Source organism: Dipteris shenzhenensis, chromosome 10 (assembly GCF_047967505.1).
Source record: "Dipteris shenzhenensis isolate YYH24624 ecotype China chromosome 10, Dip_SZ_1.0, whole genome shotgun sequence".
Taxonomy (NCBI): Eukaryota; Viridiplantae; Streptophyta; class Polypodiopsida; order Gleicheniales; family Dipteridaceae; genus Dipteris; species Dipteris shenzhenensis.
In genome coordinates, this window is record NC_141605.1 from 20,104,190 (window position 1) to 20,128,278 (window position 24,089).

At 45.1% G+C, this 24,089-nt stretch overlaps 1 protein-coding gene across 1 annotated transcript in view; it reads left to right on the forward strand.

Moving 5' to 3' along the window:
- Positions 1-24,089, forward strand: part of LOC147897529 (uncharacterized) — a 133,890-nt gene that overhangs the window by 38,869 nt on the left and 70,932 nt on the right. The window contains exons 6-8 of the mRNA XM_087380040.1: positions 2-115; positions 16,806-16,882; positions 23,285-23,380. Coding sequence (XP_087236166.1) covers positions 2-115; positions 16,806-16,882; positions 23,285-23,380 — 287 coding nt within the window. The remainder of the gene's footprint in view (position 1; positions 116-16,805; positions 16,883-23,284; positions 23,381-24,089) is intronic.

Here is a 24,089-nt window from a genome sequence, read left to right on the forward strand (position 1 = left end):
GGCTACTGAGCCGGCATCTCTGGTGCCAATATTGAGGAGTGGAGCAGACTGCATTGTGTTGGTTGGTGACCCAGCACAGCTTCCTCCTACAGTTTTATCTTCAGCAGCTCTAAAGGTGGTCCAACTTCTTTTGTGGACATTCTTTAAGATTTATTGGGTTTTACTGTTTCATGAACTGTGGAAACTCAATCTTGAAAAAAATAATATAAAATGTTGTTTGTTTGCATATGGATGTCTCTCAAGACAATATTCACTTTACAACAGTGTTAACCTGGTGTTTTGGGTTTGTACTTCTCTAGGGAGGGATATGGTACCTGTGAGTCTGTAATGACGTTTATATGTGCCAGCCTCCCCCTGTAGAGGCTAGTTTGATACAGGTCAAACAAAATTTCCCCCAAATTTCTGCATGCTGGGACTGTTTTGAAGAAACCTTCTGGATACCAAGCTGTCAGCGCTGTTTAAGGAATTTATAGACTAGACTGCTTGGATGAGTATACACTCTTTTTACAGGACCTGTTGGCAAGGAAATGGTAAAGTCATTCATTGCACATTCTAGCTAGCACTGTTGGTTGTGTTTGGTGTGTTATGCACTGTTCTCTTTTTTCCATTCCATGCTGTGATGAGTCCTTGCTGCGGCAAGATCCAAGCATCTGGCGGTTTCTTCTGCTCTTCCCTTTGCAAGGCTGCTAACTCTGGCGGATGGCAATCTCCTGTCTGAGGACATCCTGTCTCTCGGCCTAGCAACAGTGATAAAACTCACTAGTATGAAGAGGAGCTGCTGCCCACGTGGGAGAGCACACACCATTCTGCAAATAAGACTGCCAAATATTGACTAGCCCAATTAATAGATTCTCCTCTGCATAGAACACCTTTGAGATCCCAATTTCGGCAGAGTGAGAATTAATGTGCGGCTCAAACAGAGTAAGAAACACTAGATAGTGGTTGGAATTAGAGACCTTGGGGCAATTCAAATTGTGCCACCTCTATCCAGAACCAAATCATAAGCATAGAATCTGTCAATACGTGCATGGATGGGCATCAAGCGTCTTCTATTTGACCAGGAAAAAAGGTGCAAAGAAGGTAAGACGGAAGGCATCATCAATCCAACCATCTCTAGGCTGAAATCAATGCTTCCTAGGAAGCTCTCTCACGAGAGTGTATGGTCAACTTTCCTTCCTCTTTTATCTGTGGGAAAATCCATCATGTTGTAGTCACCATGAAGGATCCAATAATCAGCAATAGGGGCCCAAGAGAGCAATTCCTTTCAAAAAAGGATTCGTTCCTCCTTGTTGTTGGGGGCACAAATATTAAGGCCATGTTGGTCCATTAATGAAAAGGATATCCATTATGCTCTAGATGGAGCAATAATGCCATGATCAACCACAAGAGGGAGATGGTGGCTGAAAGGGAAATGCACGTTCCCTCTCTGGTGCCAAGTGTAGCAAACCAAAAAGTGCGACCAAGAAGCAATTTACCTAGCCTCCTGCAATCCCTATCATCCAATTCGTGCTCTTGGAGAAATAGAACATCAACGAGTCCTGGTGTTGAAGCTGATTATGTATCAGTTGCCTCTGGCGGCACTGAGGAATACCGCCAAGACTTGAATGTTCCGGCTGACAATCCTCTTCAATTAGAGGAAGAGGCTTGGAACTGTGTCCCTACCCTAATTGGTAGAAGCATCCACCCCATGAGTGCCCAAGGGGGGATCCATTGGAGAAAGAAAGACAACCTACTGTTGTCCAGCAGAAGGAGGAGACTTGGCAGGATATGCAATGGAGAAAGGAACAATCCTTGTAAAGTCTCCACAAATAGCCAAAGGAGTAATTTGTAAAGGCGTTATGCTACACAAGATGAAAGAGGGGGACCACCCTCTCAGAGAAGACTAAAACAGGAATGCCAACTCAACCCTGTAGAAGTCTCAGCAAAGAAGGGAGAGTCTCTCCAATCCTTCAGAAAAGTAACCCTCTTGGAGGAGGCTGCACGAGATGATCCTTGCATGGTCGCCCATATGGCCATCAGAGTGTGTACTGTATCTGTCCAAGTACTGGCCAAGGTCTGAGAAGAGTGAACCTGAGAACCCTCCATAGCCTCAGTGCATCTGGCTCTCCAAATGTGCCATGCTGCAATGCTAGCTAAAACCTCCCATGAAGAGTCAACCGAGGAATGAGCAGCCCTGAAGAGAGTGGCCGGAACATCCTCTAGAGAGCACGACTCCACATGGTGTCATCGGATGTGAAGAGCCCAAGAGGAGTCACGTCTCTCAAAGAAAACCTGGGGCCCTGAAAGAGTGAACCAAGCCACTGATCCCCAAGTCATATAGAAGGGGAGGCGAACAAAAGTGCTGAAAAGTCTTGCAATCCCCTTCCATATGATTCTCGCCTGTCTGCAATCCCAAAGGCAGTGTTGTATTGTCTCTGAAGCAGAAGGGCAACGATGGCAAGAAGGGTCAGCCCCGGACCTGGATCTCCATTGGTTCATTGCTATCCCACCATGAATAGAAAGCCAAAAGAAGAGAGTGATTTTTCTATTCCAGTGGGATTTCTAGAACCTTTGCCAAAATTTTTTTTGCAAGTCTGCAGAAATCTAAAATTTCTCCCAATGAGGAGCTCTGGTGGGTCTCCAACCCCTACAGCTGAGCTGGAATTTCCTGGCATTATTGACCGTGTAACGAAAGAAGGGAATGCCCTTCTCTCGATGCCCTTCATCTATCCACTCCCATTCCCTAGGGTTCCACTGCAAAAACTTAAATGGGACACCTCCATAGAGCCACAGCCTCCATGAGCCCAGGGCAATGAATAGCGGGTTAGGATCCAAGTACCACTGTGAAAGAGAGCCATGCTCCATGAAGCCCACTATCCTGACTGGCTGAAACGGTACCTCCAACAAAATACCGTTTGTGGATCTGGACACCCTGCCCCCCGAAGAAACATCAAAGACTAGGGCATCCTCATGTGTGTTATGTAAAGCAATCACCTGCAAAGGAATGCCCAATCTAGAAAATGCCCCCCCATCCAGGTGGAACAAGTAATAGGCATGTCATCTGTGTCCACCCAATCCAAGGGCAAGGCTGCATCAATCTGTTGGACTCTCCCTGCACTCCCTCTGAGATTATGAACCACCTGGGCCTGTTGGTTTGTAGGAAGCATCATAAAGGCTTTCCATGCTCCCACAGTAGGTGCGAGGCCCCTCTCCCATCAGGGCCACTGCATGTAAAGGGAAGCTCCAAGTGGTTTGCCATGCTCATCCAAAATACTGTCGTTCCACATGATAGGTTGCCTTTCAATCTATTCAAGGGTGGACGGGGGAATCCTGCGAAGAGTACTCGTGAAGCTGGCCCATGCTTTCAAGATAGCAACCATAAGAGGGGAAGAAGGAGATCTGAGGTGGGTTGTGGTGAAAACCCATCTGGTACTGTGTGTCCAATCCTCTCCTGAAGTGGGCATGCGAGACTGTATGCATCTGATAAAGAAATCCTTCCAAGGCTTTTGCATTGGCATAAGTCCTCTCACAACGACCTTGCAGAGTAAGGCTCTGCACTGTAGATCCGGGTCGATGATTTAAACCCCCTTCTCTTGTAGGAAGAATCAAGGTCTCCCAAGCCACCCTGGCTGTAACATCAGTTGTGCCATCCAGACCACTCCAAAAAAGTTTCGTACGGGCCTCTTAAGCTGAGTGATACAATCCCTAGAGTGGCACCAATAAGAGCATACAAACCATGCTGTGGCTAGCAGAACCTGGTTAACCCACCACCACTCTGGATGCCAAGTCAAGTTTGGCTGAGCTCCAGAAAAGGAGCTTTCTTCTGATGCTCTCCAACACAGGAGCAAACTGTTGTGAAGGAGAGATGCCCACCCCAACCTGGCAGCCCAAATATTTGATGGAGACACCCTTCAGCACCCAAGTGAAACCAATATCATTACCCCAATCCGGGGTGTCATCATCGCAAATCCAAAAACCATTGGATTTATGCCAATTAATGTGCGCACGTGCAGCCGTGCAAAATAAATCCAAGGCTGTCCGGAAGGAAGTGAGTGTCCTAGGGGAGGCATCCAAAAAAACAGCCGTGTCATCTGCCAACTCACTATCTAGGAGCTCTTCTTCCCGGCAGAGAGGAAGCCTCAGCCCATAAATATTAGCTTGAGATCTAAGGTAGATACTCATAGCTTCCGCCACAAACAGAAAAAGAAAAGGGGCAAGAGGACAACCCTGGCGGACTGATCTAAAGATCTAAAATCTGTCCCCTCTTACCCCCCCAATAAGCACCTGGCTATGGGCTGATCTGTAGAGAGAGGATACTCCTCTAATCCATGCATCTGAAAAACCAAAGCGAGATAGAGTACCCTCTAAAAAATCCCAGTCTACTCTATCGTAAGCTTTCTCAAAGTCCAAGAGTAGAATGGCTAACCTTTGACGGCTCTACTTGGCCCATTCTGAGGCCTCCCAAAATGAGAAAATATTATCGAGAATACTTTTGCCATGCACAAACCCTGTCTGCGTGTCATGAATCAAATCTGGAAGAAAAACCTGTAGCCGCAGACTGATCGCTTTCGCCAGAATCTTGTAAAAACTACCCAATAGAGTAATGGGTCTCCATTGTGACACTAGATTCCTATTACCAGCTAGTAGCATCCAAGTCCCTTGCAGCATAACTATCATATAAGGATTGCTTGAGGGACATTCTGAAGAAAACATATGCCTGAGGAAACTGTTGACCCATCCTAGAATGCAATCTCTGTGTCCAAATGGTCCATAGTACCCAAAAACGAGTCCAGTGAAAGAAGAGGAGGAATGGAGACATCTGAGATGAGAAGCATCCAAACATCCAGAAGAGTTTCCCAAATCTGATAGAGGGAAACCGAAGCCGCAGCAAATGAGAGACATGAGTGATCAATATCCGAGAGTGCGGGCAAGACCATAATAGATGAGGAACTGTCTCGCGGTGATGAGAGCAACGGGGGTTGGAAGGGGAAGCAATGCGACATGCTGCCAATTTCACCCCAATGGAAAAAGCTCCCACTATACATCTCCAAAAGAAAAGCCTCTGTTTCAATGGCAATTCGGCTTTCCAAATTTTCATGAGTCGTGATTGCCACCAAGATAAAGGCCTATCCAAATTCCAAAGAGTGTTGGCATGCTTATCAATCCATGGCGGTGGAAGAAGAAATCTGTAGACCATCGAGGAGGCCAGATTATGCTTTGAAAGCGAATGGGTAGCAGGAGGTAAGGAAGTCAAATTCCAGTCCAGTAATCTGTCCTGTACAAACAGTGGAGGAACAGGAACAAATGGCTGCAACATAGTTGAAAGTATTCTCCAAATGGACCTATGATGCAGACCCAAGGAGAATGTCCTGCAAGCTTGTGGAAATGAAAGCATATAACATTGTTGATCCACAACATCTCCAACAAATCTTATGCCCAATTTCATAAGATTATATGCTTTAATAGGTGCCTGTAAAGCGAGAGGCGATTCAAACACCTTGCTCCAATGGATGCTTTCCAAGCGAAAAGAATTACCATGATGAGAGGAAGCACCTGTCCATTTAGCATAAGAGAGAATTCTCTTCCAATCATGAATAAAAGCAGTAGAAACAGGACAACCAGGAATTTTCCTTTGAAATGTGGTCATGACTGCTTCCCAGTGATCTGTAATCCAATGCCCATATGCATGGGACGTCATGTTTCCACACATAGCTGCTAACATAATAGCCCATGGCTGTTTTTGCTGAAAAAAATCAGCAATCATAGTGCTCTTTCTTGCCAACATATGAACCTGAAGATTGAGAATATTCAGCCCCCCATGAGTCTTGGGTGAACAAATAGACTGCATAGGTAGTAGTCGCAAAGCCTTTTTATGAGATTTGCTTTTCCAAAATATCTCCATAGCCTGGGACATATAGGAAGCCAAATGCTTAAAAGACCAGGGAAGAAGAGGCAAATAAAATTGCACATATGCCATAATGATGGACTGTACTATCCGAAGTCGAACATGTAGAGGCCAAGTGGACAAGTGCCAGTATTCCAGCTTCTTGTTGATCTTTTGAAGCACCCATTTGAGCTGTTGTTGCGGGGTAATATTCCAGCCAATGGGGTATCCTAGATGCCTCACAATAGTATGGGAAGAGATAATGTGGCCTGGCCAGAGAAGTGCATGCCAATCAACTTCTTTCAATGCTAGAAGTTTTGATTTCTGAAAGTTGATATGCAGTCCAGCAGCTATGCCAAAGTCATTCAGTGTATGCATCAAATGAGAAAGGTCACTTTGAGAATTCCTGGGCATAAAGTATGAATCATCAGCATATGCCTATGCAAGAAATGATTGTGCCCCTGGAATTTGCAAGCCATGAAGCTGCCCTGTATCTGCAAGATGGTCCATATGCAACAGTAACGGATGGGTAGCAATGGCATACAGTAAGGAACTAAGAGGGCAACCCTGTCTCACTGAGTGGGTCATAGTCCAGGTTCTTGACAACCCACCACCAAGCAAACACTGCGCCGTGGCATGAGAATAGAGCCAGTAAATAATATGGACCAGCCGAGGGCCAAATCCCAATTTATGCATAGTCTGAGAGATAAAATCCCAATGGACAGTATCAAATGCTTTCGCAATGTCCACTTGCAGAATAAGAACATCTTGTTTGGAATATTTGGCATACTCAATCGCAAGCAAAGCATTGGAGATATTGTCAATGATCTGCCTTCTGGGAACAAACCCATACTGCCTAGGATGAAGTCCTGCTTGCAAAAAGAAGCGAACCCTGAGGACAATCATTTTGGCAATGAGTTTGTAAATAACTAGCATAAGAGATATAGGCCGCCAATCAGCCATCGTCTCACACAACCTTTTTTTGGGAATCAATTTGACAAGGCCATGTTTCCAAGATGGAGGAAGAGATTGTTCTGCCCAAGCATGATTGATCATTAGAAGAAGAGTGTTCTTGAGATCACCCCAAAATGCACGGAAAAATTCAACAGTCAATCCATCCCAACCAGGAGAGCTGCTTTTACGTAGATGACTCAAAGTATCATCCAGTTCACTAAGCATAAAAGGCTGCTCCAATGCATGAGCCTGTTCCCGAGACAATATGGGCTGGACATGCATAAGAAATTGAGACCTGGCTGCATTCACTTGCATCAAATGATCAGGCTGAAGAGAAAAGACATGCTGGAAATGACTAGAACATTGCGATTCCAATTCTGATTTGGAGGTGGTCCAGGTGCCATCATCTTTCCTGATCCTGCAAATATCCTCCTTTCGCCTATCCGCATGGAGACTTTTAAAAAAGGCTTTGGAGGAGCAGCCCTTATCCAAAAGGGGTTTCATGCGAGCTTGGATTTGCCACTTCTTTAATTTGCGAAGATCATTTTGATGGATGATATGAACCGCATAAGCACAAGAATCCTGTTCAGAAGAGGTGAGCTGCCTATGAGAACTGATTACATCCATTTGTTGCTTGTGAGATTGAGCCCATTTCAGCTTGAGCCTGAGGTTTCCCATGTAACTCCGTCCATAATCTTGAATAACAGCCTGCAAGCGATGAGCAAGACTGATCCAAGCAAAATCCATGTCCTCCTGAGCATGTAAGAGGAGGGGGCGGACAGCCACTCTCACCATGTTCTGAAATTGTTGATGAAGCAGATAAGCACTATTAACATGGAGCAGGCGACGACCAAAAAATGGCATATCATCTGTCAAACGTGCTATAGATAATGTCAAGCATACTGGAAGGTGATCAGATAGCAAGAGGGAATGATCGACCCATAGTGCACATGTAAAATTAGCATACTGCTGAGCATGCAGCAAATACCATCTGTCAAGTCGAGCCCAGTAATGAGTAAAGGCATTGTGATGATATGTATAACCCATATCTCTGTCCCTTGTTGAGAGCCATAGATCTTCTGCATGCAAGAATGAAAGCATATCTTCCCAATGTCGAAGCTCAGTGGGGATCATATGAGAACGATGAGTGGTATTGTCTTGAATGGCAGGCGAGTTGTTAAAGTCTCCACACAAAAAGGCATTGGACAGCCATGGATATTGTTTGAGGGAGGCCCACATTAGAGCTCTAGTCGCAGAAGTTTGAGAGGCATAAATAGATGCTATGTCATAGAGATCAGCCTGACAAATGCATCTGATCACCATCCATCGACCCTGGGGGTCTTTGTAAGCAACCGTGGGCTGCAAATCATGTTTTACCAGCATGTAGACCCCCTAAAAGTACATTGTACCAGCATAAAAGATATCATAACCAGCATAGTGGCCTTGCTGGCCAGCCAAGAAGTGTTGGTTGTGTTCCTGTAAAGAGATTACATCGGGGTGCATTCTATGTACATAATGCTAGAAAAGTCTCCACTTATTGACATTGCAAAGACCTTGAATATTGTATGTAATGCAAGTAATTGAAGTGGACATAGAAGATATGTACAGTCAAACCAAAAAGCAGAGTAAGGTATAAGCTGTCAGGCCTCAGCCATGACATCAACATCCACCTGGCCTCCTGGATCATTAGCTCTATGATCCTCATCATTGTCACATACAGGGATGCCCCTTTTTAACACATCAACCCACAGTTGAGAAGTGAGGCTGTCAGCAGGGGTAGAGGTCTGACCAGGGGTGGAAATTGAAGCATCCCAATGGCGAGATTGTAACGGTCGTGGTTTGAGTGCGAATACCTTTTTGGGTTGCTGCCAGGCACCCTGGGGAGAGGCATGAGATTCTGAAATTTTGCCCTTTCCCTTATCCTTTTGCTTGGCTGAAACCTGAACCACATTTTCTTTGGGAGGGACAGATTTAGATGCCACATCACCCAGCTTGGTAGGCATAGCCTTGGGCCCCGGGCCATAAGTTGGGGGGGAAGTATTTTCTGGAGCAGTATCTGTAGGTGGGAGCTGATGTAGGACTGCAGGACACTGTGAGGCTAAGTGGCCAAACTTATGACATGTGAAACAAGCACTTGCAAAAACTCCCCATTTCAAGTCAAAATATTTTTCACCGAGGGGAACATCCTCCAGTTCTACCGCAATGGAAGGAGGGGTTGGGTGATCTGTATCCCAAAGAACACAAAACCGATTGCGATTACCCGAAGGACGGGGTGGGCATACAACTTGCCCCAAAGTAGCTGCCAAACTTGGTAACTCAGCCCTCATATAATCCGGAAAATCCACTACCTCAACCCATACGGGACAGTGATGTCGAATGAGACCGTGGTAATCCTTGTTTGGCGACCATGGCATGACATGCACCATTTGTCTGCCATAGAATAGAGGTGACATCTCCAATATCTGCTGACGATATGAGGCATCCAAAAAGTGCACTTCATAAAAACCTCTAGAAGCAAAGTATACTCCTTCAACAAAGCAACCTCCCAACAAAGCCTGAACCCACTGAGCCACATCATTTGCTGAAGGTAACTTTCCTGGGAAGAAAATGATAACTGCTTGCTGAGAGAACTTTCGAAGAGGAGCGACCAATGAAGGCAGCTTCAACTTATATTTAATGGCTAGGGGAGGTTTGGCCCACTCCTTCCGGCTGTGATGAAATTCATCTTTGAGCATGTCAAAAACATAGTGAGCATCTACAGAATCTGCAGTAGAGAAATCAACTTGCTGTCTTTTGGAGTCCCGGGTCGAGTCCTTGTGGGAGTAACTTTTAAACTGGTCCTCCATGGAGGTAAGCAGGGCGGGATTGATGAAATTGCAGAAAAGGAACGGAACTGTACGGCGGGATTTCTACAGGTAAAGAGTACGGACGAAGTACAGGGTAGGACTACAAACTGTACAGACTGTACGGAATGTACGAACCGTACGGGTGTATGGAAGAGGATCTACGAAGGAGGCTGAGTCATACGGGAAGCTGTCAGAGTGCGCAGGAGCTGTACGAAAAACAGAGGTAAGTGGGGATGCTGACGGAGTACGGTGAATTAAGCTGTACGGAAAGGGAGGGGGGGACGGATATACAGCAGGGGTGACGATTAAAAGACGAGCAGATACGGTCGGGGCTGCACAAGGAGGAAACGGGCTGCTCGTACGGCCGTACGATGGACGTACGGCGTCCGTACAGTTGTACGGACAGGGTGCGGGCCTGTACGGGAGCTTGGCGCAGGCCTGTACGGGAGCTTGGCGAGGTTGAGCAGCAACCCTCTCTCTCACACACCACACACACACACCCACATCGAGAGAAACATACATCTCATCCTTCACCAATACAAGGATACACTGCCAGATAACCTCTCTGGCATCATCTATGGCTTGTGTGCCCAGATCTGCAATAAGAAGGGATGCAAAAAAATTTGAAGCTACACGCATGACGGCATCAAGATCTGACTGTAACACCCTATCTGAGTCAACAAGCTATGAGACACTATCTCTACTATGTCCGGGCCCATGAGTAGAGAAAAAGTGTTTGTTGACCCTGCCACCCATCTGAATCCAAAAGGATTCCCATGCATGAAAGGCATACTCTGCTCTCTGATCCAACAATGTCTGTATATGAGCCCTTGTTGGCAGCAAGGCGCTTTTGAATCCAAGCATCTGTGGGTCTCTTCTGCTCTTTCCTCTGAAGGGACGCTAACTGCCGGCGTATACCAATCTCACATCTGAGAATCTCACGTCTCCTGGAATCAACGACGACTGTATGATAATAGTCACTAATTCCGGATAAGGCTGCAGCTACCTGAGATGGGCGGACAACTCCACCCTGTATGTGAGAAACCCAAATCTGTAAAATATCCTCCGTGAGGCTGTCCTCTGCATAAAAAGCATCCGAAATCCTGACACTGGCAGAGCGTCCTCTCCGATGAGGCTGAAGAATCTGCAACACCACTGGAAAATGATCTGAGGTGGAAACCCTAGTAGAAATGCATACAGATCCGCCTCTGTCAAGTGCCTTATCATCTAAATAAAATCTGTCAATACGTGCATGGATGGGCATGTGTACTCTCCTGTTCGACCAAGAGTACAGGAGTGACTGTGGCATAACATGAAAGGCATCATCAAACCAAGTGTCCCTGCCATTGTACTGAAAGAGAAAGGCATCCCAGGCTGCCCTCTCCAAAGAATGAATTCCACCCTGTCTGCCTCCCTTTTTGTCTGATGGCAATTCAACCATGTTGAAATCGCCACGAATGATCCAAGAATCTGCAATGGGAGCCCAAGAGAGTAATTCCTTCCAAAAGGAGATGCGCTCCCCTCTATTGTTGGGAGCATAAAGATTGAGAAGACCAATCTTACGCCCTCTAATCAAAATAATGATCCATTGAGCTCTAGAGGGAGAGATAATACCATGACCAGCAACCAAGGGGAGAATAGAAGGAGAGACCGAAATGCAAGTACCTCCCTTTGTGTCCATAGTGGGCGACCAAAAGGTATGTCTTGAAAGCAGTTTGCCAGACTGGCATCCAACTTGTGTTCCTAGATAAAAAGGATATCAATAGCACCTTCAGTGACACCTGGATGAAGCTGATTCCGGATCAACTGCCTACGGCGACGGTGTGGAACTCTGCCTAGGCCCTGTATGTTCCAGTTGACTATCCTCATTGACAGGAGGATGCTGGATGGAAAGGCTTACCCGACCTAGTAGAGGAACCGGCTTCCCCTAGGCCGAAACACTCCTGCTAAGGAAAGGAAACTCAACGGGTGAAAGGATCCCAAACCTGCTGAGGGGGAGGCCCTATCAAAAGGAATCCCAATGATCGGGACCCCTAAGGTGGAGGGCACAAACTCCTCATCATCCATGAAACTCGCCGAATCTGCCAGTGCAAAAAAAGAGTTCCTGAGAAGCAAGTCTCTGGCCGAGGAGTGCGAAGAAGACCTGCACTCATGGAAGATGGAGGAGAAGGACCTGCCAGGCCTCTATCATCAGAACTGGAGCTAGGCCTGTGACTGGGCTGAAGAGGAATCTGGAGTCCTCATCTGTGCATGCACTTTCTCGGTTGTCCTGATTGTGGCAGGAACAGTCTGTGGGAAAGAAGTATCGGTAGCCCCCTCGTGATCGGAAACCAAGGTGACTGGGGCTGGTGCATCTAAAGGCCCCTCTTGATGTGGAAGTGTAGTGTCTAAGGCTGCAGCAACGTCCACCTCTGGAGTTTGGATGGCGTCTGTCTGAACCGGATTAAAAGTCTCCTCCTGAGGCAAGGGAGCCGCTCTGATCGCTCTCCATCGTGGTACGGGGTGTGTTGCGGGCTTTGGGCACCATGCTGCTCCTGGTGGTCTTGGGGTGCGCAAAGCAGGGCGCCCTGCTGCTCCTGGTGGTCCTGGAGTGCGTGGTACAGGGGCTGGGGAGGTGCAGTCGGGGAGTACGTGAAGGAGCCACACTAGAAGACCTCTTGGGTCTTTTTCTCTTCCTTGGGCAGTCTCTAGCAAAGTGCCCAAGGGTCCTGCAAATCCTGCACTAGTTCTATCTACCTGCAATCTCGAGACTTTGTCGAAAGAGAGAGCCATCTGGACGCTGAAGCATGATGTGGTCATCTGAGATGTTAGGGTTAGAGACAATGACCCTAACTTGAGGCACCCTGTCCGCTCTGACTGCCTCTGCCGAGGAAGAAGGCATGCCAGGAAGGGGGGGGGGTCTCAGTGACCACTCCGAATGTGGCTCCGATAGTGGCAAGAAGTCGATGGTAGACTTGAGGAAGCCCAGGAAATCTAATGAACAGTGATGTGACCTAACTGTCCTCCTCGACCGGATTGAAGCCCAAGGTGTAGGGTAAAAGAAAGATCCTCCTCGAACCCAAAGCCAGAGGATTAGCTTTGAGAACAAGGGCTATGGACTCGTGGTAGTCAAAAACCACTTGGAAGAATCCACGTCCCAAAAGTCGAATATCCCTGAGGTGTGGGGCGAGATCTCCTGGTAATGCCGCTAGCATCTAGTCTCTAGCCTGTGATTTGGAAGGGTGTGACCCAAAGATGCAAGCGAAAAGTGATGTGGAGCCTTCTAGTTCCACATCTTTCTTGAGGCGGGGGGGGAGGAGGGAGGCGGGGAGGGCAGGGGCAGCAGGCGGGGGGGGAGAGGGGAGCGGGCGGGGGAATAGGAGGGGGCGGGGGAGAGGGAGGGAGGGGGCGAGGGGGGAGGAGAGGGGCAGGGAGGGCAGGGGCAGCAGGCGGGGGGGGGAGGAGATGGGCGGGGAGGGCAGGGGCAGCAGGCGGGGGGGAGAGGGGAGCAGGCGGGGGTGAAGGAGGGGGCGAGGGAGAGGGAGGGAGGGGGCGGGGGGGGAGGGGAAGGCAGGGGCAGCAGGCGGGGGGGGGGAGGGGCAGCAAGGGAGGGCTGCGAGGGAGGGGAGAGGGCAGCGAGGGGGGGGAGGGAGAGGGGGGGGCTAGTGAGGAGGAGGGTGAGGGAGGGGCTGACGGAGGGGGCAGTAGAGCTTCACGGGGAGGAGCAGCAGCTCGGACTTCCAAATTTGGGTTGTCTCGCAGCCCTGACTTTAGCTAATTCAGTTGCCTTATTTTTGAGTTGAGCTTGTGTAAGCTCCTTAGCTATCCATACTTTGGTACCCTTCAGCTTGTAAGATTGTCGAAGAAGCTTGATTCACATATTTTTTGACCTCAGTGTAAGGGTTGCCTGACTTTTGTAGTGCATAATAGAAGGGGGCATGGAGGAGTCATCATCCTGCTCATCATCATCCGTCCATTCAATGTTGGGAAAGCCTGCTTTGATCTTTGTCAATATTTGATTATAAGTGTCCTCCTCTTTGTACCAATCTTCTGGAAGTCCCCCTATTCTAATCTTCTGCGCATTATCACATCTAGCTTCATGTTCTTTAATCTCTGCTTGAATATCAGACTTACTTGCTTTGGTATCCAATTCCACAATCACTTCCTTCTTAACAGTTTGTACTCCAATGTGAACAAGATCTTTGACTGTAGGGACTAGTTGTGGAGTAGGGGAGGAGTCCTTACAAGATTTTATAGCTTCATCAATTACTGCTTGCTTACCAGGCCCTTCCAGTATGTGAAGTCGAACTTTTACTTCTGCTAGTTCCAATCGTAGCTCTCTCACTGCTTGCTGTCGATAAAAAATCTGATCCTGTTGCCCAAGGATGGGTCTTTTGGAGCCTTCTTGTTGATAATTGCGTGCATACGGAGAGGGTGTCATTGCTACAACTGTAGAGTACCGAGTCCTGATGGAGGTTGAAGGGGTTGAGGGGGGCTTGGAGGAGAGGATAGGCCCATCCATAATTGGCTGTCTGTAGAACCCCCTAGCTGAACCTAACCCCTGGGTCAGGATCAGGGTTAGGGTTAGGTTAGGGTTTAGCCTAACTCGGGATTAGGGTTAGGGTTAGGGTTGGAGAGGGGGTTTGTTGTTGACGATGGGACTAGAGGGTTTGTTGGTGATGAGAGGCTAGGGGGGGCTGGCGGTGGCTGAGGGATGTTGGGAGCTGCTGGCTTCTGGCGGCTGTTGGCTACTAATGGCGGCTCTACTAGCTGGTTAGCTAGGTTAGCTAGGTAGATAGGTTAGATTAGATTAGATTAGATAGATTAGGCGGGGTAGGCTGCAGCTGAGACAGACGACGGATAGGCTGAGCGGCGACGACGACGAGTGACGAACAGGAGAGCTACTTAGAACTTTCTTTGGAGTGGACTTTAGGGGTCCTCAGATATTGGAGCCCAATGGTCCTGATTTTCATTGCATAGCTTTTCTTTGTAGGCTTGTGGTCAGGGGACTTATGCCAAGAAGGGAGGCTTGGAAAGATTTCTTTCCTCAATAAATCTTTCCTCAATGCATTGTGTCTTGCACTTCTCATTCCAATGGTGATTGGATGGATGACACTCGGTGGATTTTCACTTTTGTATACATCAGGTGCCTCTTTCACTTCTTATGGCTGTTATTCTTAGGGCTTGACGGAGTTTTAGGAATTTATAACCAAGGGTTTCTCCCCCTTTGTAGGACGAGATTGCCAAACATCCAATTATGCGGAATGATTCTATTCTAGATGAGAGTGGTAGATTTCTTGGTGCCTCGGGATGGATGTAGTGGTCTAGGTGGGAGGGAGGTCTTGCTCCTTCTTTGGGTTATTGGAAGGTTTTCAAGGATCTTCTTGAAGATCACAGCTTCAATTGACTAGTCAACTTACAAGACTGGCTTGTATGTAGATCCTCGTCCATAGAATCCCTCTTGGTACTTAGAGGCTTTGGCTTTTTGGGGATGTCCCCTTAAAGTTTCTTCAATGGATCCAGACAACTATGAGTGGATTGTAGCAAACAATCATGAAAAGGGTCTTCCCTTCTTTGACTTTACAGTAAGTAATGCGAGGAGCTTTTAGATTGGTGTTAGAGGTTGAAGGCCTTCCAGATCTCATCATTGGGAGAGCTTTTAGATCACCTTGGAGATGCGGAGGTCTTTTTGGAGGGACATTGGAGTTCCCCAAAATTAGAAAAGTCAGTCTTTTATTGGCTTTCTATCCATGGAGGGATTATAGTGAATCAATGGAGGAGCTTTTTTAGAGCTGATCCTCTTTTCAGCCAGCATTGCCTTTGGGAGTGCAGACAGGCCATGGTCATTGGACCAGGATTGTAGAACTGCTGCACAGGTCTTCCTCCTCCCCTTTCTTCATACTTGGGCTTCTATGGCAGCTGGCTAGCTCTCACTTGCTAGGACTCAGTTTTTTAATAAGAGTGAGACTTCTCTCGGGCTATCTTAGTGCGGCCCTAGGGTGTACAGTTTTGCTGTCCCTTCTTATTAGTACAAACGTGCACATGCATTAGTTGACACTTGCAGAAGTTTGTAGTAGTGAGCACCATTGTCTGGCACATTTGGAGATCTAGATGTACCTAGGCTATTGATGGCATCCCAGTCCACCTAGTTCATACCTTGGCAAGCATTTGGGCAGATACTTTACACACTAGGTCTGCTTTCAACCAGGAGGACCACTTTTCTCAGACAGTGGGGAGGTAGTCCTTTCTTTTCTGAGACTATACACAGGCTTGACATGGGATTTTCAGCCACAGTTGTAGTTTCTATCTAGTTTTTCATTTGTTTAGACTCTGTGATTAATATTTTACCATTGGATTTTCATGTTTTGCTCATGATGTATTCCTTCCCCTTTGGGTCGTTTCTCTCATACTTATCGGAAGTTTATTTCATAAATTTTTTTTATAAATTTATGTGGATGCAGGGCTCTTTCTACGTGGTGTCCTTCTTCAATGGTAGGCTAGCTACCAAAGTGTTCAAGATGAACTTCTAATCTGTAATGCAGCTGCAGTTGAAGATTTGTGCTGCTGCTGCTCTTCTTCTACAACAGTTTCTACTTCTCCACATGTGTGCTGATGGTTTACAGAATGATGTTCTTGACTGAGTTAAGCGCAAACCAACCACCTGTGTTCTTCTATGAACATACCTCATTTGCAGGTCCACATCCTTTAAGGCTAATATGCAGGTCTCTCTGGTGATGGAGGATGATCTGCTTCTGGTGGATTATAAGAGCATCACTATTGTTTACAGGTGGTAGCAATGTGTTGCTATGTGTGTAGCCTTCGCCTGCTCAGAGTCTATGTAGAAGTTTGATTTGCAATGATGCTCATCTTGACAAAGAACCTATTGCCAGATTCGTCAAGCTGAGCGAATTTGATAGATGGTTTTTTATGTAACATCAACCTGAATTTGTGAATCCCCCTTTCTTAAATATGTAGAATATTTATGTTCTTTTACTAGATTAACTAGGAATTCATATTTTTTACTCATGTTCAGGTTGAAATTCGCTATTGATAAATAGTTTATAATTCTCTATTGTTGCACCTTTCAATAAGCTCCATTGATTGAGGACAATAATATTACAACCAAAGGGGTCACATGGCTAAAGGTAGTTTCACCTTTGCAGGCAGGTTTGGATATCAGCCTTTTCCAACGTTTGCAGGACTGTGGGATAAGGCCTTGCTTCCTTGATACTCAATACAGGTATATATGTTTTTGATGCTATCAAAAGACGTGGTAATCACAAAAATGTATATATAGCACTTGGTTAGCATTTATTTCCTCGATATAGTTTTCAAGGCATCAAACATTCATTTGCGCGATTCTTCCCCCAATTGTTTCTTGCATCTGTATGCTCTTAAAGTGCCCGAATCAGCTTTGATAGGAATTTCTACATCAGAGCTTGATGGCTGTAGTTTTATCTGTGCCAATGTACTCGTAGAAATTGCATCATCAATGCAATATTATTAACACAAATCAATATAACATATGAACATATGATACAGAGGTAAATATATAGAGAATGGCTTGAGGTACATTACTTCCTAAAGGTACTGAATAAAGTATCATTTCATTCTCTTATGGTGTCTAAAGAAAGCCATGCAATCTTGCAAGAGTAAAACGGTTTTCCTTAGAAGTATTTTGTAATGGTTTGAACTTATAAGCTTTTTTAATGCTATAATTCTAGAAAAATGACAAAAAATCTGCTTTATTTGTATTCTGATCATTGCATTTTTGGGCTTTCTTCTTTTCGCGGGTTTTAGCATAATTGCTTTTAGCTTCAGTAGCAGATTGAGGATGTTTCTAGTCTAGGGTTGTTCCTATGCTTTTTACGTTATGCTTAATGTTAAGATCGGACAGGAAGAAGAGCAAAATGAGAACCATGATGAAAATGAGAATTACAAGGAGGTCCTTAGTAATCTCTCAACAACACCATGTACATCTTTGAATCACATTGGGAAAAAGCCTTAAAGGATGAAACAACAGGGTGAAATGATACTGTCTGAAACATAGATAACATCTTATTGGGAAAATTAAGAAAGATCTCGCTAAGAGCCAACACTAAAGAATAGCAATTCCTTAGATAATGGGAAGACAAAGGAGGGAGAGGTTTACTTTGTTAAACATGGAAGAAGAGTTTTTTTTGTATAAAAACACCAGACTTTAGCCTTAGAGGAGATTACATAAATTAATGTTAGCACTAGAAACATGGGAAAGTGAAGGTAATGAAGCTTTTAAAATAAAAGATACCATGAAGGTTGGAAAATGCATCCAAGCACTACTTGTGGATGGAAATTAAGAGAGAAGGAAAAAAATTTGTTGATGGCAGCTCGCTATTTTACCCCCTCGATAGTCCCCTACCAACAAGAACAAGGAAAATATTTCTAGGAAAGATCTTATTTCTTTTGAGCCAGGACATTCCAAAGTATTTAGAACATAGCATAATTATCATATATAGGGGATTTCAATGCTAGAGTGGGCTCCACACTTGTAACATTAAAAAGGATGAAGGGTCCATTTAGGGTTCAAAAGAGTCTTGTTGATCATGAAGATGGAAAATACCAGAACGAATTCTTCTGAATGGAGGTGAGATGGCTTGCATGGGCAAGCAATCACTCATCCTTTGTGGGTGTATCTGTTGGAAGCAGATAAGCATTATTCCAACAACACGAGGATAAAGAGATGCAAAACCTTACAAGGATGTTGTGGGGTAGACTACCTCAAAATCAACCCATAAGCAACAGACCTTGTGAAAGAATTTAAGATTAATGAAAAGACTCTGGATTGGACCACCAAGAAGTATCCCCTTGGTAGGAGGTATAGTAAAGAACCAAGCAAATGACATAAGGCTTACAACCACCCCTGTTTCAGAATGGTTTACAGAGACTCCACATTTAGTAGTAGTGAGAAATAGTACTAGTGATGAACAGAACTGACGTATCAATGGAGGATGCTGAAAAGGAACAAGTGCAAGTCATTCGTTGCCAGTGGACGTGGTTGCATCCTACACATACTTGGGGGTTTTGCTCTGGCTTGATCTTCATGATGTGACCAGCATTGCAGGCCCGATTGAGTAGGGGATAGCCACACTTGGTAGACTCAAGCGGCAGTGCTTTCACTCTCATTTCTAGGATCCTCGGACCAAGACCCTTCTATTTCACTCTTTGGTCTGCCCGGAAGGTATGTATCACAGCCTCTGTTGGGGGCCAGACCTACCCAAGGGCTCGACTTGAGAGGCTTTAGGTTCTCATGCTTTCATAGATGATCCTCAGTAAGCCTTCACTGTTTAGTCCCGCATCAGATAGTCCTAGCTGAGTTTGGAGCATCCCTACTACAGTTTGATGCAGCGTTCAGGGTTATCACATATCTCTACCACATCAGGGAGTATGGAATTTGCACTACGAGACGATGCAGGCTGCCATGGTTGGCCCTATCCTCATTCATAGATTTGGTAGTTGAGGGCACTGGTATGTGTTGGGAAACTAGGCCAAGAGTCCTAGTGAGTGTGTCCTTCAATATGTGGGTGTGAATGTAATCCACATGTGCCTTGTGTGCTATGTGGACTGGGTTAAATTAGATTCGATTCTTGTATGACCTCATCTATGAGAGGTGTGTGTGTGTGAGAATAAGCTACCTCAGCCTACAAAAAGAGACGTTCTCTGCTGCTTGTCTGGTCATTTCATCTACAAGATGACGTTGAGATGCTACTTTGAGGCTGCAGAGAACCAGAGAAGAAGCTGCATTGTCTCTTACACTGCTGCTTTTTGCTGTCTACACCTCCATTGCTCACGTTAAAGCCACGTCTGCCAAATCTTAAAGTATCACGTTTTTTCAACATTGAAGATCTGCATGTCGTGGTCTTACCAACCTTCAGCACGTTGTGTACAGACCAGCTTGAAGGATATCTCCTTCCCATCAAGTGACTGTTCTGTTGCTCATTGCAGATCTGAGCGAGGGGCTTGCTACCTGAGAGTTCTCTTTGAAGATGTCATCAGACCATGTAATTTGCCACCCAACCAGACGGTTTGGGCTATCTGATGGCATAGCAATGGTGGACAGTGTGGGCACTTCATCTCAGAGATGGAAAGCTGCCAACATGAAGGAATGGCACCTATAGTAGAATGCATTTATGATGAAGCTTTGAGGCATCTGCAACCTCAGCCTCGTTCTATCCCTTTCTTCTGTCATTGACTTTTGCTAGAGATCTGCACTTTTCCTTTGGATTTCGCACCTCTGCCCGTGAATCTCCTCCAGTGTGCTGTTTTATTCAAAAGTCGCATCCATTACTTTTGAGGATATGGTTGCTTTGTTGCTACACCCACTGTTGGACGCTGATGATGTCAGTGGAGGATGTCATAGTAGCTGGTCCCTGCATGTGTGATGGAGTTTATGGTTTTCAACCTTATGGGTGAGTTATCATGAGATTGAAACTATACTATGTGTTGCATTTTTTGAGGATTGGAGATTTGATCGAGGCATTCCAGGTTATTCTACTTTCTCTTTTGCGGATCTTACTGCCAAGGAAGCTATCATCTTCTTCTACCATAGCCATGGATTCAAGAGAGTGGCCTTTTTATTTGGCATCTTGACAAACCTCATGGTGGAAGGTTTGTCTTGGTCGTATTTGGAACAGTAAGCTCCTGCTCAGACATAGGCTTTTCTTATGGCAGTGTTTAGTTGGTGCACTACCAGTGGGTTCTTTCTTGGCTGCGAGGCGCATAGCTTCCTTGCATTGTCCATCTTGTTCACATCCTAGGAGACAGTCTTGCATCTACTCTGGACTTGGCCAGTTGCCTGTGATTTTATTCCTAGATTGGGGACTTATCTTCGTGCCCCATTTCCTAGCATTGCTTTTGGCAGGTAGGTTCGGTTGTTTGGGAGATCTGCCTCTACACCGGACTATATTCAGTTTTTCAGTTGGTTTCGTTATTGGGCACTCTAGTCCTTATATCATGCCCGCAACTCTCAGATCTATGGACACTCCATTGTGGATATTTATCATTTCTTCCATTCCTCGCAGCATCGCTCCCTTTAGGACGTGCATTTCATGGGAGATTTTCTAGCAGCCCAGCTAGAAGTGTTCTTTCATTGTTTTTAGTTTTTCTGTATTAGCTGTTCTTCACTGAAGTAGCTATCAGATGCTTTCTTTTCAGCTTTTTTAGCGTATGAGACAGCTACGACTGTTTATTCTTCTTAATGAAAGGTTCTTTTACCAAAAAAAAGGTTGCGTTTTTAGAGGATGAATTTGGGCATGTTCCTGGATTCATCTAGATATATGGTTGCTTTTGTTGTTAGAAAAAGATGGAAGAAAGAAAACTAGAGCTTTGCTCACACTGATACTGTATTTCTATCTTCTCCCAAGTTGAAAGCTGGAAACTGACCAGCTGAGTATTATCTCTCTCTTTTCTTTGCTTGCTACAATCATGGCACTATCAAATCCCTCTCATGTAACCTTAGTGGAAAATTTTTCAAAAGCAGTTTCCCTACATGGTAGACAAAGCTGCAGCTACTTCTTATGCGTGAAGCCCTTTGGGAGGTTGTATCTGGAGATGAAGGTGAAAGTCCTAACTCAAATTGGGCAAAACAAAATAAGAAGGCCATCGCCATTATTGGACTAGGATTTGCTGATTCTCTGGTGCAGCGATAAAATCACCAATTTCAAAGTATTTTCAAAACTCAAGTTTTATGATCCAAAGCTGGATGATGGTCAAGAACTAAGTGATCGTCTGGCTAAGTTTGGCTTACTAGTGGCTAGTCTCAAATGTGAGCCCAACGATGAAGATAAAGTAGCTGTGTCAATTAAAAGTATGTGTGGTATTTCTAGTTTTGGCGTACTTTAGGAAGACTCCATGTGGCCGTCACGGATTATGAAGATTGTGTTGCATTGCTCCTTGGTAGGACAGATGGAACAAGAACGACCTAAGTGCTAGCAACCTAGACTCTACTCCAGCTTTTGTAAGCCACACTAAATAGAAGAAAGGCAAAAGAGCCGCCACCGCCCAAGTTAACGTTAACGAGGATGATGACGAACGGGCTTCTGATATGTTTTTGAGTGACTATGTTAATAAGGATACTTTACCCTGGGTAGTTGTGAAAAAATGATTGTATTTTCTTGTTTGTTGTGTGATAGACTTAGTTCCAGGCTTTGGATTTATACCTCCTGTCCTTGTAGAGTAAGGAGGTGATTGAGAGATGTTCTCCACTGGTGATCACAAGTTGACTACGGGGTTTGCTGTCACACGGGAGGTGTTGGACAGGACGACATGCTCTTTGCCGTATTGCAGTGGGGTGTGAGTTCAGTCTTGTCGCTATAGGATCACTTCATGGCTTGGAATTGGATGCTAATCACAGCATGGTTGCTCAAGCTTATGCTGATGATTCTTTCTTTATCCCGAAGAATACGCCCCATGATCTTGGTGCCTTGATGCAGGCCCTCTCTGTTTATGGTTTGGCAACTGGTCTTCATGTTAATTTTCAGAAGTCTAAGTTGCTCCCTTTGCATTCCAAAGACTGGCATAGTCTATTATGGCCCAGTGATATCATTCCACCCACTCAGTTTGTTCGTCATCTTGGTTACCCTTTGGGGTGGGAACTCACTCGCCGACAACAAACTGATTGGGTTTTGGCTAAGCTTCAGAAAAAGCTTGAGTATTGGAAACTGGCAACTTGGCCTTTGCACGTTTGTCTTCGAATAGTGCAGTCCATCCTTGTGGCATATATTCAATTTTACTTGCCATTGATCATGTCCACTAAGGCAGGTCTTACATCTTTCATGTCTGTCTTTATGAAAATCTTCTGGCGATCCAAACATGGCAGAAAAAGTCTCAGGCTGCTTTCGATGCATCACATTTGTTCTCCCAAGATGCATGGTGGATTGAACATCACATATCAAATTGTACTTGAATGCATGAGTGTTGAAGGGGAGGATTTTGGAAGAAGGGATTTTTCATCAGCATGTAGCTTCAAGCAAAACTAATGATAAATGATGGGGATATGTGAACTCTTGTAAGGGTTTTAATAACATTAAATTTCACATTGCCACATGAACTGCTGAAACCCCATCCAATTGTATAGAAGATAGATGTAGGAGAACTACAACCTTGGTGCACTATTTCGAGGCTTGTAAAGCATAAATGTAGGTTTTACAGTTCAGTCTTGAAGCTGTGCATGGTAGTGTTCGTATATCACGGATGAATCGTTGTTTCCTTTTCCTTCCTTGCTGAAATATACCGAAGTTTGTTTTGTTCTGGGATTTCTTCATGTTTATCCCAAAAATGTTTTAGAAGGACCATAAGCACATGGCTTGTGTGCCTAAGCTTTGGTCGAATGGATAAAGCAGGACCACTGTCTGACTATTTCCTTGCAATTGTGAATAAGTTACAGGCTTTGTAAAAGTTCTACCTGAATGGAAGGTCTTGGGGAAAAAGGGAAGCTAAACTTTTCATATTGAACATGTGTTGTTTGTTTTTGTCTTGCCAAAATATAACTTTCCATTTTTATGCAAGCAAAATTAAAAAAGGAATGAGATTAAACCTGCTGTTTGGTGTCCCATGTAAGGATCAAGACATTGATAATTCAATATCTATATTCCTGTGCTTCTTGCAGGATGCATCCAGAAATTGCAGCTTTACCTTCAGCATTGTTTTACTCAGGACAATTGAAGTCTCATCCTTTGCCTTCTGATCGGCCAGCACCAAATGGGTTCGTATTACACGTTAAATGCTAAAAATCAGCCTTTCTTTTTAGATATGTGTGACAAATTTTTATAGTAGAAGATGGAACTTGAATTGTTATGGAGAGGTGAATCTTCTTTTAATACATTTCTCTAATCTAAGACCCGTTTTTCTTGTAGACATCGTCTTTGCACAAGGTTTTCAAGAAATGATGAAGGGGTGGTTCCTTTGAAGAGTTATGTGCTGTTGAGTGTCTATCTGAGACAAACAGCCTTTTCCTTTTCCAGAAAAGACTGCTATTGTGTATAACCAAATTCAACGAAATGAAGAATTTAATTACACATAAACTGGCCGAAAGTGAAAAGTATGTAGCGAATCAGGTGTGCATAAATGCCGTGACGGACCTGTGGATGCATGTGAGAACAGCCCTCCTCATGAAAGATGCTCTCCTAGCTCGAGCAGCACAGGATGATCCTTGAATTCTGCTTTAGGTGGCCATGAGAGTATGTATCATGTTATGCCATATGATGCAAAGATACTGAGAGGTGTAATTCTTAGAGCCTCTCTGGCCTATTTGCATTTGGATCGCCAAGCCTGCTGAGAGAGAAAGAAAGAAAGAAAGAAAGTTTATTAATGTCCAGTGGAGACCTAAAAAGGTCTATGGGACAAAAGAGACCTGCTTATACATCAGTACAGAGAGGGCCATAGGCAACCTCCCTGGGAGTATCATCAGATTT